The sequence below is a fragment of the Trichomycterus rosablanca genome, chromosome 4 (assembly GCF_030014385.1).
Source record: "Trichomycterus rosablanca isolate fTriRos1 chromosome 4, fTriRos1.hap1, whole genome shotgun sequence".
Taxonomy (NCBI): Eukaryota; Metazoa; Chordata; class Actinopteri; order Siluriformes; family Trichomycteridae; genus Trichomycterus; species Trichomycterus rosablanca.
This window is the reverse complement of record NC_085991.1, coordinates 54,586,067-54,601,272: the sequence shown is the minus strand read 5'-3', so window position 1 is coordinate 54,601,272 and position 15,206 is coordinate 54,586,067. Positions and strand designations below refer to the sequence as shown.

Here is a 15,206-nt window from a genome sequence, read left to right as displayed (position 1 = left end):
GCCTCGTGCCGGTCTTCTTCTCCTCAATCGGAGTAGGGATCAGCACATTGGAAATCAGAAGTTTGCCGGTTCAACGGTTCAAAAGCTCCAACAGTACTGTACCAGCTGTGAAGCGTGGTGGCGGTAGTATTACATCCCTGCGCTGTTTCGCAGCCTTTAAAAACAGTGCATTGCAGATTAGTGACCCTCTGCCGGCTGATCGATGGCGCCTGCACAGAGACGAGGGATGACGCGTCGACCAGGGTGCGTCCCTCCGTGCACGAGGCTGATCCGCGTGTGAACTCGCATCGTGCCGGTGGAAAGACGCAGTCGGGTACCGCTCACTGATGTCGTGTATTAGCCCGATACCGCGCTCATTAACCTCGCAAACGAGGCTCCGATACTGAACATCCGATACCGTGAGCCTGGTGCACGTCGCTGCGTTACGCCCGGTTCACACGACACGATCTTTGCCCTGATTTTCGCTCGGCGGCCGGTCGGCGCTGGATTCGCCGGCTCGGGAGCGACTCGGCGTTCGCTCGGCGATCGAAACTCGGCTCCCGATGGCTAAGTGCGAACCATCCGACGACTCCATCGAGTTCTCTAGCACGTCAGATATCTGATCCGAGACGCGCGACTGGGAACGAGCGACATGTCGAACAGCCAATGAGAACGCAGGATACGGCGCGAGGGGAAACGCAGGAGAGGAGCGTAAACAGGTGGGACGGGGGGATGATATAGTTTATATCAGAATACATCAGCACACATTGCAAAAATATTTATTAACCTCCAACTCGCTACAGAACGATCCGTGCTGCTCGTGTTGCCAGATCCACTCAGATTCATTTATTTTTCCTCCTGCATTTTTGGACGTGGTGTCATTAAACTTCTCGTCACTTCTCACGTGTGTTTTTGTTTAAAAAAGAACGGTATTCTAAATAGGTATCGGTATCGGCAAGTACAAAAATACACGTACTCGTACTCGTACTCGGTTGGGAAAAAATGGTATCGATGCATCCCTAGTTCGGTGTGAACGCAGCGATTTAGGACGCAGCCGAGATTTGCAGAATATATATATATATATAGAGAGAGAAAATATCGAGGGGTGAACAGACGAGACCGGACGGAGAAAACCACATAAAGTTTCAGATCATTTTAAGCTGCAAAAACGAAAACTCAGAACAACATCCACATTATCAGAGCGTCGTGTTGAGGTTTAGGCAAACACACACACACACACACACACACACACACACACACCAGATCGACCTCATCTAGGAGATACGATCCTGACAGAACCTCCTACAAACACCACAGAGCCTCCCGACTAAATATGAAAGCTTTACGTTCCGCGTGAGCTGGAGCTGAAACGTTGAGTTCTGAAAGTTGCACAAATTAGTCTTATTTAAAATGATATGTGTTTATTTTTGCTCTTTATTAAATAATGGAATAATGGATAGAATACTCTCTTGTGTGCGGTGTACGCCGTGCGGTGGGTAAATCCTGTGTTTGGGTGTCGACAGGTCTCGCTCGTATTCTCGTCTTCTCTTTATATCCACCTGTGAGTAACCTGCACCTGGGTCCTGACCTGTGTGCTCGGCTGTACTTTCTCCTGTTCGGCTTTTTTACAGTCTTTGCTGTCGACCTGATGTCAGCATGCTTTAACGTTATCTCTTTGGGATGGTTCCCATTCCTCATACACAACCCTCTTATTTCTATCCGGGCTTGGGACCTGCACTGAGGAGGGCGCACTGACAAGTGCACCTACTAATAGCCAGCCAATCACATCTGTTATTTTCCCCTGCACTGTTTATTTGATGAAGCATGCCGTCATGCAGCCTTTTACTACTGTTTACTACCGGGTTTGGGCGGATTTATGATAAAAAAACGCCCTCAACCCGCTGTTCCAGTAGTATTAACACCATCGCTGCATGTTGTGTTGATTTAAGACACTTAGTACGTCTTAAAAACCCAATTATATATTTTATTTCCATATTTAAAGGTCGTCTGGATGGTTTTTTCTGTAGCACTTTTCTAAACCTGGACACAATTTGTTTAGACGACGTGGTTGGACCATGACGTGATCCAGAACGCTCATATTTTAGTCATATCCAAGTCCTCTGCTGCTGCAGACCTCCACTCCTCACCGAGGAGGGTCGCGACTAACACAGACAAACGGGCGGGTTCGTACGGAGACCCGTATCGCGCACAGAGAGTCGTGCGTAGGTCCCTATTACCCCCCGTCTCTGTGCAGCGCCTCGATCAGCCAGCAGAGGGCGTAACTGCATCTGATCTAGGCATAACGGGGTTTCACGAACCCACCTCCTCCGACCAACGGCCAGAGTCTGTGGTATTGAACGCACCGAGTGTCTGCAGTGCTGTTCCGAATATTAACCCGCAGGACTGAATCGCGGACGTAGCGGTGTGTGTGTGTGTGTGTGTGTGTGTGTTTGTGCAGCGTGTGCTGGAGCATGCGTCTCTCAGGGTTTTAATTTGTGTTTTTCTGGTTTTAATTTAAATTCTGTTGTCGTCCGCAGAGTCGAGACTGGAGGGCTGGCTGTCCATCCCCAACAGGGCCAACATAAAACGATACGGCTGGAGGAAGCAGGTGAGCACCGTGTACCGTCCCTTTAAACCGGTGATCCCACTGGTCAGATGTTCGGCGTTCTACCCCGGAGAAATGGAAAAGCCCGGAGAACTGCTTTCGGTCAGCTGATGAGAATCGAGCTTTCATCAGTGTGATCATTCGCTCTTCACTTGCTATAGCGCATTAGGTTATGAATTCAGACCCCACCTTTGGAGGAAGACGATCAGCACTGAGCGTTTGTACGAGACCGCCAGAACAGAACATTTATAGATTTTCAGCATTTAGCGGATGCTTATATACTGTGACAGCAAGCAATACAGTCTAAGCAATTGAGGGTTAAGCGCCTTGCTCAAGGGCCCAACAGTGGCAACCTGGCAGTGGTGGGGTTTGAACCAGCAACCTTTCGATTTCTAGTCCAGTATCTTAAAGCATGGTGGCGGTAGTATTACATCCCTAGGCTATTTTGCAGCCGGTAAAAACACTGCATTGCAGGAAACTTAACAAAGTGAAGAATGAATTCATTAAATTCTGGACGCACTTAAGTTTTTTGGTAGATTCGTGAGCCAAGATGAATCTCGGCCGTGCTGTCGTCCAGCCGGGCGCCCGCACGGACTCCGTCGGCTGCGTCCGAGGGTGGGGCGGTCGAACAGAATAAAGAAAAGATGGCTCATTCACAGTGGTAGCTCAGGGGTTTAGGTACAAGATTAGTAATCGGAAGGTTGCCGGTTTAAGACCCACCACCTCCAACAGTACTGTACCAACTCCAACAAGAGTGTAACATCTCACGTGTCCGTTTAACATCCTTGAAGAACGGGTGATGAGTACGGCGCTGGAGGAAGATGATCAGCACCGAGCGAGCGTACGAGATGGCCAGAACAGAACATTTACATTCAGATTTTCGGCATTTAGCAGACGCTTATATCCAAAGCGACTTAGAGTACTGTGACAGTATACTGTCTAAGCAATTGAGGGTTAAGGGCCAGGGCCCAACGTTGGCAACCTGGCAGTGGTGGGACTTGAACCAGCAACCTTTTAATTACTAGTCTTAACTTGAGGGGCTTAATGTGGCTCATTTGCTCAGGGCAGTTGTAGCCTAGTGGTTATGTTAATTTGGGTGTGTGATCTGTTGAAGGCAGTTTAATGTACTGTACTAGTAATCAGAAGGTCGCTGGTTCAAACCCCACCACTGCCAGGTTGCCACTGTTGGACCCTTAAATTGCTCAGACTGTGTACTGTAAGGCGTCTGCTAAATGGCGTAAATACAAAACGCGTGGGTTTGTTTTGGGTACATCGGTGTCTTTTTACTACTCAGGACGTGCAGAAGGTGGATTGGTTGAAGATAAGATAAATTATTGTGTGTGTGTGTGTTCGTGTTCCAGTACGTGGTGGTGAGCAGTAAGAAGATCCTGTTCTACAACGACGAGCAGGATAAAGAACAGTCCAACCCCTCCATGGTGCTCGACATCGAGTGAGTTCTGTTCCTCGCTATCGCCGGCGACTTCTCTGTGCCCGTATAACAGGGCTAGTTTGACTTTATTCTAAGCCACAGGCATTACAATAGGAACTGAGCCAGGAACTTCAGTTGCAGGCACTTCAGGTCTAAAGATTGTCTGTATAAAGTACGTGGAAGAGTGGTCTTAATGCCTAGGTAACAAAAAAACGGTAGACTCTGTGCACTGTCAAGCAAGCTTTACATCACCACGGTCCTAAAAGCTGGCGGGCTAGAGAGAAGCCCCTACTGATTCCACCACAACTACCAGACGTTTGTATAGATGAAAAGGAAGGTGAGGAATTCCAACCCAACAGGTTTTAGCAGTACTGTACCAGCTGTGAAGCACGGTGGCGGTAGTATTACATCCCTGGCTGTTTTGCCCGAGGGTGGGAATATAGGGTGGGGATGTCTGACAAGCTCATGTGCAGTTGTAGCTCAGGGGTTAAGGTACAAGATTAGGAACCAGAAGGTTGCCGGTTCAAGCCCCACCTCCTCTAACAGTACTGTACCAGCTGTGAAGCACGGTGGCGGTAGTATTACATCCCTGGGCTGTTTTGCCAATGAAAAAATGGCTTGTTCTCAGTGGTAGCTCAGGGGTTAAGGTACAGGATCAGTAACCAGAAGGTTGCCGGCTCAAGCCCCACCTCCTCTAACAGTACTGTACCAGCTGTGAAGCACGGTGGTGGTAGTATTACATCCCTGGTTGTTTTGCCCGATGGTGGGAGGGTCCGACAAGCTCATGTGCAGTTGTAGCTCAGGGGTTAAGGTACAAGATTAGGAACCAGAAGGTTGCCGGTTCAAGCCCCACCTCCTCTAACAGTACTGTACCAACTGTGAAGCATGGTGGTGGTAGTATTACATCCTTGGGCTGTTTTGCAGCCGATAAAAACACTGTTCAACTAGCTCAGGCGCAGTGGTAGCTCAGGGGTTAAGGTACAGGATCAGTAACCAGAAGGTTGCCGGTTCAAGCCCCACCTCCTCTAACAGTACTGTACCAGCTGTGAAGCATGGTGGCGGTAGTATTGCATCCCTGGCTGTTTTGCCCATGAAAAAATGGCTTGTTCTCAATGGTTAGCTCAGAGGTTAAGGTACAGGATTAGGAACCAGAAGGTTGCCGGTTCAAGCCCCACCACCTCCAACAGTCCTGTACCAACTGTGAAGCATGGTGGCGGTAGTATTGCATCTCTGGCTTTTTTGCCCATGAAAAAATGGCTTGTTCTCAATGGTTAGCTCAGAGGTTAAGGTACAGGATTAGGAACCAGAAGGTTGCCGGTTCAAGCCCCACCTCCTCTAACAGTACTGTACCAGCTGTGAAGCATGGTGGCGGTAGTATTGCATCCCTGGCTTTTTTGCCCATGAAAAAATGGCTTGTTCTCAATGGTTAGCTCAGAGGTTAAGGTACAGGATCAGTAACCAGAAGGTTGCCGGCTCAAGCCCCACCTCCTCTAACAGTACTGTACCAACTGTGAAGCACGGTGGCGGTAGTATTACATCCCTGGCTGTTTTTCCCGATGGTGGGAGGGTCCGACAAGCTCATGTGCAGTGGTAGCTCAGGGGTTAAGGTACAGGATAAGTAATCAGAAGGTTGCCGGTTCAAGCCCCACCACCTCCAACAGTCCTGTACCAACCGTGAAGCACGGTGGCGGTAGTATTACACGTTCCCTACAGGTGTGTACCTTTTTGACCCCTCGACTTTTTTCCTACAGCAAACTCTTCCACGTGCGTCCGGTGACCCAGGGCGACGTCTACCGCGCCGAGTCCGACGAGATCCCCCGGATATTTCAGGTAGGAACGGCGATGGTTACGATATTACGATATTTCTTTATGCACGGTCAGTAACCGCCCCTCTGACCCTCGACCCCCTCCAGATCCTGTACGCCAACGAGGGCGAGTGCAGGAAGGACGTGGACCTGGAGGCCGTCCCCCAGGGCGACAAGGCGAACTGCCTGGTGCACAAGGGCCACGAGTTCATCCCCACGCTCTACCACTTCCCCTCCAACTGCGAGGCCTGCGCCAAGCCCCTGTGGCACGTCTTCAAGCCGCCGCCCGCGCTGGAGTGCCGCCGCTGCCACGTCAAGTGCCACAAGGACCACCTGGACCGGAAGGAGGACGTCATCGCTCCGTGCAAAGGTACCGGCTGGACCTTTCCCCGCTCGACAGCTGAAAATGTCCCGTAGAGGGCGCCATATCTTAACACGCCGTGTTTTTCACAGTGAACTACGACGTGACGTCGGCGCGCGACATGCTCCTCCTGGCTCTGACCCAGGACGAGCAGAAGAAATGGATCGGCCACCTCGGCAAGAAGATTCCCAAGACGCCTCCCACCAGTTTCTCCCGGGCGTCTCCTCGCACCCTGAGCACTCGCTCTGTAGCCAATCAGTCGTTCCGCAGGAACCCCAGGAACATCTCGGGAAAGTCCAGGTAACTAGACTCTGGGGAAGGAGGTTCTAGAGCTTTTTGGAGTGGGGATAGGGGTCACCACGAGGCTTCTCAGGAGTGGGGGCTCGTGTTATGATCTAGGAGACGTAGATTTGGGGGTTTCTTGTAAATGGGCTAGAGGTCTTAGGTAGTGGGAATCGAGGATAGGGGCAAAGGAACCTTCGGAACAGACCTGGGGAGAAATGCTGGTTGGGTTTAAGAAGGGGGCCCAAGACTAGACCTAGGGACAGTAAGGATGGACCTAGGGGTCTCAGGAAAAGATATTTGGATGAATCTTTCAGGAGTAGGGCAAGGGTTCAAACGGAATAGCGCTGAAGATTGATGTCAGGGTCTCAGGACTGTGAAGGATGAGATAAGGTCTCAGGAAAAGACTGAGGAGTCTTTGGGATGATGCGTAGGGTATCAGGGGTGTGGATAGAACTTGAGAAAGAACGTCTAGAGGTCTCAGGAATAGATCTGGGGACAATGAAGGAGGCTTGATCAATGCTTTAGGAGTCTAGGGACTAAGGCTCTTGGAATTAGGGATAAAACAGGCAGTTTTTGCTCTCAGAAGTTTGTATTGAGGTTTCAGGAGTAGATGGGCCTTGGCGTCAAGTAGAGCTCAGGTGTAGAGCTAGTGACAGTGAACGGAGGGTTATGGGGTTTAGGAAAGGACCGAGGGGTCTCAGGTTTTTAGTGAATGGAATAGGGTTGAAAAGGAGTGCCTCAGGGTCTCAGGGATTCTAATGGGTCTTTGGGTCTCGGGATTAGGGGTCAGGGGTTATAGTGGACCTATGGTTCCCAGTATTAGGGTTAGGGATTCTAATGGGTCTAGGGTTCCAATGATTAGGATTAGGGATTATAATGGGTCTCAGGATTAGGATTAGGGTTAAGGATCATAATGGGTCTTTGGGTCTCAGAATTAGGGTTAGGGATTATAATGGGTCTTTGGGTCTCAGAATTAGGGTTAGGGATTATAATGGGTCTATGGGTTTTAGGATTAGGGATCATAATGGGTCTCAGGATAAGGGTTATGGGTTTATAATGTGTATATGGATCCCTGGATTAGGGATTCTAATGGTTCTATGGGTCTCAGGATTAGGGTTAGGGATCATAATGAGTCTATAGATCTTTATAGATCATTATTGGTCTATGGGTCTCAGGATTAGGGATAATGATTGGGGACTAGGGATAATTATGGGTCTATGGGTCTCAGGATTAGGGATAATGATTGGGGGCTAGGGATAATTATGGGTCTATGGGTCTCAGGATTAGGGTTATGGGTTATAATCTATCTATCTAAACTTAAGGAATGAAATGTTCACTATGGAAGCACTTCTGTAAGTCGCTCTGGATAAGAGCGTCTGCTAAATGCTGAAAATGTAAATGTAAATGTATAATAGGTCTATGGGTCTCAGGATTAGGGGTTATAAGGGGTCTATGGATCCCAGGATTAGAGTTAGGGATTAGGGGTTGTGGATCATAATGGGTCTATGGTTCCTAGGAGTAGGATTTTCGGGTAATGTTCAAACTTGAGGGTACATGTATTTCTCTTGCATTATATGTGATATACCCTAGATAATTGACAGTAATCCCACGGGGGGGGGGTTGTTTGGCGGCACAGATGGGTCAGTGGGTGGGATTACTGGATTACTGGACTCGGGGCAGTAGAGGCAGGGTAATTGATGATTGGCTGTTTGTGTTGTAGCAGGGCTCAGTCCAACCTCCTGGCTGCAGAAACGTCGTCCAGCTCCTGCTGACATCGACGACACGCCCAGAGTTCAGCGTAGTCCGTCCTTCGTGATATACTCTCCACATTTACCCCTACCTACCCACCTACCCTACCTACCTGCCCCGCTCCTCTCTGGGTTCAGTCGGGGGATAGGGGTGTCAGTTCGGTTGAAATGTCTTTAGAATCCTGGTTTTTTAAGGCTGCAGAGGAAGAGAAGCTCATCGGTCCTAACTCAGTGGCTCCACCTAGTGGTGATGAGCGTGTACTGTATATACAGTTTATTACGAATCCCGCCGATGGGCTTCTCACGCACCCTTAAAAAACATTCGGGATGGTTCAGGACAATACTCCAGGTCAGTTGCATGTTCCTGTGGTTAGTGTTATGTGTGTGTACATGGATAGTGATGCTGTTAGTCTGTGTGACGTTGGCATGTGACGATGGATCGGAAACGTCCAAAACTGCCCTCCAGAATTCACGGCCCGGACCACAGAAGGGTTACCGGTAGTACCAGGAGTGGTCAGGGTGGCACTGACTCACCATATAGACCTAGCTAGCTTATCAGAACGCATCTACCCGCTCACTTGGGCAAGAATATTCTGCCCCATTGGTGTATCCATGCACCCAAAGACCCTGTTGAAGTGGCACTGGTAGTTCTTCGGTCAGTACCCCATCCCAAACGAAGATGGAATACTCTTAGACCACTGCCCAGAAATGCTGCCCACTAAATTCTGATTTGTTCCCCTCGTAGACCTAGCTGGCTTCTTATAATGCATTTTTTCTACCTTTGCCACCTCATGGCACCATTGTACTCTGGTCAGGTACTTCTAGAATCTTCTAGGGTGACACGTTCACCAAAAATAGTCCTCACACCCACCAAAACCTGCTCATGTCCATCAAAACAGTGCCCACGTCCACCAAAACCTGCTCACGTCCACCAAAAACTGCCCACGTCCACCAAAAACTGCTCACGTCCACCAAAACCTGCTCACGTCCACCAAAAACTGCTCACGTCCACCAAAACCTGCTCATGTCCACCAAAACCTGCTCACGTCCACCAAAAACTGCTCACGTCCACCAAAACCTGCTCACGTCCACCAAAACCTGCTCACGTCCACCAAAACCTGCTCATGTCCACCAAAAACTGCTCACGTCCACCAAAAACTGCTCACGTCCACCAAAAACTGCTCATGTCCACCAAAAACTGCTCATGTCCACCAAAAACTGCTCATGTCCACCAAAAACTGCTCACGTCCACCAAAAACTGCTCATGTCCACCAAAAACTGCTCATGTCCACCAAAAACAGTCCCCACGTCCACCAAAAACTGCTCATGTCCACCAAAAACTGCTCATGTCCACCAAAAACAGTCCCCACGTCCACCAAAACCTGCTCATGTCCACCAAAAACTGCTCATGTCCACCAAAAACTGCTCATGTCCACCAAAAACAGTCCCCACGTCCACCAAAAACTGCTCATGTCCACCAAAAACTGCTCATGTCCACCAAAAACTGCTCATGTCCACCAAAAACTGCCCACGTCCACCAAAAACTGCTCACGTCCACCAAAAACTGCTCATGTCCACCAAAAACTGCTCATGTCCACCAAAAACAGTGCCCACGTCCACCAAAAACTGCTCATGTCCACCAAAAACTGCTCATGTCCACCAAAAACAGTCCCCACGTCCACCAAAACCTGCTCATGTCCACCAAAAACAGAGCCCACGTCCACCAAAAACTGCTCATGTCCACCAAAAACTGCTCATGTCCACCAAAAACAGTCCCCACGTCCACCAAAAACTGCTCATGTCCACCAAAAACTGCTCATGTCCACCAAAAACAGTCCCCACGTCCACCAAAAACTGCTCACGTCCACCAAAAACTGCTCATGTCCACCAAAAACAGTCCCCACGTCCACCAAAAACTGCTCATGTCCACCAAAAACTGCTCATGTCCACCAAAAACTGCTCATGTCCACCAAAAACTGCTCATGTCCACCAAAAACAGTCCCCACGTCCACCAAAAACTGCTCATGTCCACCAAAAACTGCTCATGTCCACCAAAAACAGTCCCCACGTCCACCAAAAACTGCTCATGTCCACCAAAAACTGCTCATGTCCACCAAAAACTGCTCATGTCCACCAAAAACAGTCCCCACGTCCACCAAAAACTGCTCACGTCCACCAAAAACTGCTCATGTCCACCAAAAACTGCTCATGTCCACCAAAAACTGCTCATGTCCACCAAAAACAGTGCCCACGTCCACCAAAAACTGCTCATGTCCACCAAAAACTGCTCATGTCCACCAAAAACTGCTCATGTCCACCAAAAACAGTGCCCACGTCCACCAAAAACTGCCCACGTCCACCAAAAACTGCTCATGTCCACCAAAAACTGCTCATGTCCACCAAAAACAGTCCCCACGTCCACCAAAACCTGCTCATGTCCACCAAAACCTGCTCATGTCCACCAAAAACTGCTCATGTCCACCAAAAACTGCTCATGTCCACCAAAAACAGTGCCCACGTCCACCAAAAACTGCTCATGTCCATCAAAAACTGCCCACGTCCACCAAAAACTGCTCATGTCCACCAAAAACTGCTCATGTCCACCAAAAACAGTCCCCACGTCCACCAAAAACTGCTCATGTCCATCAAAAACTGCCCACGTCCACCAAAAACTGCTCATGTCCACCAAAAACTGCTCATGTCCACCAAAAACTGCTCATGTCCACCAAAAACAGTGCCCACGTCCACCAAAAACTGCTCATGTCCACCAAAAACTGCTCATGTCCACCAAAAACTGCTCATGTCCACCAAAAACTGCTCATGTCCACCAAAAACAGTCCCCACGTCCACCAAAACCTGCTCATGTCCACCAAAACCTGCTCATGTCCACCAAAAACTGCTCATGTCCACCAAAAACTGCTCATGTCCACCAAAAACAGTGCCCACGTCCACCAAAAACTGCTCATGTCCATCAAAAACTGCCCACGTCCACCAAAAACTGCTCATGTCCACCAAAAACTGCTCATGTCCACCAAAAACAGTCCCCACGTCCACCAAAAACTGCTCATGTCCATCAAAAACTGCCCACGTCCACCAAAAACTGCTCATGTCCACCAAAAACTGCTCATGTCCACCAAAAACTGCTCATGTCCACCAAAAACAGTGCCCACGTCCACCAAAAACTGCTCATGTCCACCAAAAACTGCTCATGTCCACCAAAAACTGCTCATGTCCACCAAAAACTGCTCATGTCCATCAAAAACTGCTCACGTCCACCAAAAACTGCTCATGTCCACCAAAAACAGTGCCCACGTCCACCAAAAACTGCTCATGTCCACCAAAAACTGCTCATGTCCACCAAAAACTGCTCATGTCCATCAAAAACTGCTCATGTCCACCAAAACCTGCTCACGTTATAACCATCCCACTTAAATATGGCCTGGACATTCTCACCACAGGCGGAGCTACAGAAACGGTCAGGGTGGCACTGGCTACCATTTGCACTAAGTTCAAAAGTATGTGGACACCGCATGATCTAAATATTTAGTTCAGCAGAGCACTGAAAGGCCTTTATTGACACATTGGACAAGTTTAATGTGGACGAAATCCAGTAGGCTGGTCAGCTCTGAATCTATTAAACCCTGGTGGGATTAATTGGAATGCCGAACGTGAGCTAGGCCTTCTCGTCCACCGTATGCGCCAGATTTTGCGAGTACTTCCCAAAAAGATGCTCCTAGGATTGGGAATGGGTTCTCCAGCAACATCATGGTCAGCTGACCCCTCATACGCCCCCCCATGAAACGTCCTTAAATATCCCTGAGTCCCGTCACATGCCTCCCGTCTCTGTGGGTGAGGACACGCCTCTCTCTCCTTCAGCCGTTCTCTCAGCGGGCGTTTCTCTGCTCTTCTTCTCTTCCAGCTAACCACCCGAACCCTCTCTCTGAAACGTTGGGACCTCCTCAATTGGGACTCTGTACATCTCCGATTATCAAACACACGTAACCTTTAACCTTTATGAGTAACGTAAGGAATCGACGCCGGACGCCAGCCGGACGGAAGGGGGAGCCGGTGGGACGGGCCGCTCCCGTCCGACGGGACCACGCGGCGCTCTGAAGGGAACGTCGACGGGATCAACGAATAATAAAAAAAGGGGGTCCTTCTCTTTCGGGAACGTGGACCGTACGTGGATGGACTCTGACCGATCGATTACAAACGGGGCGATGATAATTGAGACGGAGTACTGGGTACTGAGTATTAGGCTTTGTTTATTTTGGTTTTCTTCGAGGAGCATGTGAGATCATTACTATCGTCTATGCATATCGTTATAATAATTCTCCTTACTGTCGTTACGGGATCCTCCGAGGAATATCGTCGGAGGAGCTCCGGGCGACGTTTATGTTCACGTTTGGGTACATTATTTCTGTCATTTGTTCTGTTGTATTATTATTTTTCGGTAATGTATTATCGCCTTACCTCCGATTCCTAGACGAATAGACGGACAAAAAAAACGGAAAAAAATACGTTAAGTTAACAAACGTTAAACTGCACTGTTTGAATTGTAAGTTATTTGTAGACTAAGACTAAGAACCGGTGTAGCATTCAGCCCGACTAGTGCCTTACCGACTTACGCTTTGGACCGACTTTTACTGCCATATCTGATCTCTGTTTGCGTTCCTCTACGAGAAATCCTAACTGTTATCGGTTTTAAAGAAAAAAAGTAAACGTATATCATCCACTATGTGCTTTTATCAGAAGTGTCTGTCATGTCGAGTGTCTGTCTCACTAATATACACCGACCACCCACTGTCCATTTTATCAGCTCCACTTACCACATAGAAGCACTTTGTAGTTCTACAATTACTGACTGTAGTCCATCTGTTTCACCCTGTTCTTCAATGGTCAGGACCCCCACAGAGCAGGTATTATTTAGGTGGTGGATCATTCTCAGCACTGCAGTGACACTGACATGGTGGTGGTGTGTTAGTGTGTGTTGTGCTGGTATGAGTGGATCAGACACAGCGGCGCTGCTGGAGGTTTTAAACACCGTGTCCACTCACCGTCCACTCTATCAGACGCTCCTACCTAGTCGGTCCACCTTGTAGATGTAAAGTCAGAGACGATCGCTCATCTATTGCTGCTGTTTGAGTCGCTCATCTTCTAGACCTTCATCGGTGGTCACAGGACGCTGCCCACGGGGCGCTGTCGGCTGGATGTTTTTGGTTGGTGGACGATTCTCAGTCCAGCAGTGACAGTGCGGTGTTTAAAAACTCCAGCAGCGCTGCTGTGTCTTATCCACTCATACCAGCACAACACACACTAACACACCAGCACCATGTCAGTGTCACTGCAGTGCTGAGAATCATCCACCACCTAAATAATACCTGCTCTGTGGTGGTCCTGTGGGGGTCCTGACCATTGAAGAACAGGGTGAAACAGATGGACTACAGTCAGTAATTGTAGAACTACAAAGTGCTTCTATATGGTAAGTGGAGCTGATAAAATGGACAGTGAGGTGGTTTTAACGTTATGCAGATTTTGGGTTGTACACGGTGCACTCCGCGGAGGAAAGATCATCCAGGCCAGGCGTGTGCCGATAATAAACGTTCCTACCGTGATGTTCGGCGATACAGAGTGTACCACACTCCAAAGATGACGAGTCCGATGATTGATTAGTGAATTTAGCTCATTTTTATTATCGATATGTAAATATGTAAGCAGTTATTGGCACACGCCTACCCACGCCGAGTCCTGATCAGGGATCAGATCTTCCTCCCTCCTCATCAAAATAAAAACAGTAGCATTCATAACAGATCTCGGATCAGCTCGTCCTCAATCCCAGTTCTGCACGCCGGGGTCCGACTGTCCTGCTCACGGCCTCCTGGAATGAATTTAGGGACCAAATCAGGTCCCGAATGTACATAAAGTTGAGTTTCGTGGCTCTGCGTCGTCTTTTACTGCTTCTGAGCATCTAATTCAGCCTCCTGATGAGTTTATAGTATTTATAATCGGTGGCTCAGATCGTATTAAATGGAGAACGTGTGGTTAGTGGTTCCATCGCTTTGGTCTGGAACCGTGTATTGGCATGAAGGCTTTCAGAGGTCCACACAGCAGAGCAGATGCAAGTCAATTGGCCAAAGTTGGATGAATTAGAACTTCCCTTGAGTTTTTGCCTGGTATTAATCGTCCAGAAACCCGGTATGACCCTGGAGTGTGATGTAGACGGGGTGCAGAACTCGGATGATTACCCGGACGAGCTGATCGGATCCCGATCGCGTTCGCTTCCTTTAATGTTGTAAGATATGAAAAGTGGTCGATGCTTCCCAGACAAAGTCTCGCCAGAGAACGAGACGGAGATGACGAATACCTCGGCTCACGTTCACGCAGTTTCTACGCCGGCGGTTCGGTTCAGAGAAGCACTGGAACTGTGGTGGGACTGCGGTGGATCTACTGGGACGAGCTGCAGGTTTAATGATGATGGAGGCCACACTGATGGATGTGTGTCAATAAACATTATCTTTATCACCTACAGTGGCTCTGAACCCTCTCTGTTCCTCACGGCTACGTCCAGAAAAACTAGAACCCACCCGAACAGGAACCAAAGAACGGTTCCTCCATGGCTCCTAATTTTAAAGCAGCAGTTTTCATTTCCAGTTCTGAAGGTTCTTGTTCCAGTACCAACTGTTTCAGTGACTATACTTATAGTTATGGTGTCCATCAACAAATATTTAGGTTCCCAGTTCCAGGTACCAATGGTCTAAGATGCTGTATCTAAGATCCCTTGACCTTGTACCAAAGATCACTTTTAGTACCAGAGCTTATAGGTCTAAGTTTAATAGTTAAAGGTTCCAGTCTGAGTACCAGTTCACTTTTAAATGGTCCCTGGGTGCCCGCTATATAAGTCCTCGGTTTAAATCTCGGCTCTGCCACCGGTCGGCTGGGCACTGTCTAGCGGGCATAATTGGCAGTGACTACAGCTGACAATAATTGGCCACCC

The 15,206-nt window shown here is 48.8% G+C and overlaps 1 protein-coding gene across 2 annotated transcripts in view; it reads left to right on the top strand.

The window, feature by feature from the left end:
- rock1 (Rho-associated, coiled-coil containing protein kinase 1) overlaps positions 1 to 14,738 on the top strand; it is a 100,910-nt gene extending 86,172 nt beyond the window's left edge. The window contains exons 28-33 of one of the 2 annotated variants that reach the window (XM_062994553.1): positions 2,517 to 2,587; positions 3,946 to 4,034; positions 5,765 to 5,843; positions 5,927 to 6,188; positions 6,272 to 6,479; positions 14,537 to 14,738. In XM_062994553.1, the coding sequence (XP_062850623.1) occupies positions 2,517 to 2,587; positions 3,946 to 4,034; positions 5,765 to 5,843; positions 5,927 to 6,188; positions 6,272 to 6,479; positions 14,537 to 14,681 (854 nt within the window). In that variant the 3' untranslated portion in view covers positions 14,682 to 14,738. Of the gene's footprint in view, positions 1 to 2,516; positions 2,588 to 3,945; positions 4,035 to 5,764; positions 5,844 to 5,926; positions 6,189 to 6,271; positions 6,480 to 12,131; positions 12,951 to 14,536 lie in introns of those variants that run through there. The other variant, XM_062994554.1, reaches the window with a different exon arrangement.
- Positions 14,739 to 15,206: the final 468 nt, after the last annotated feature.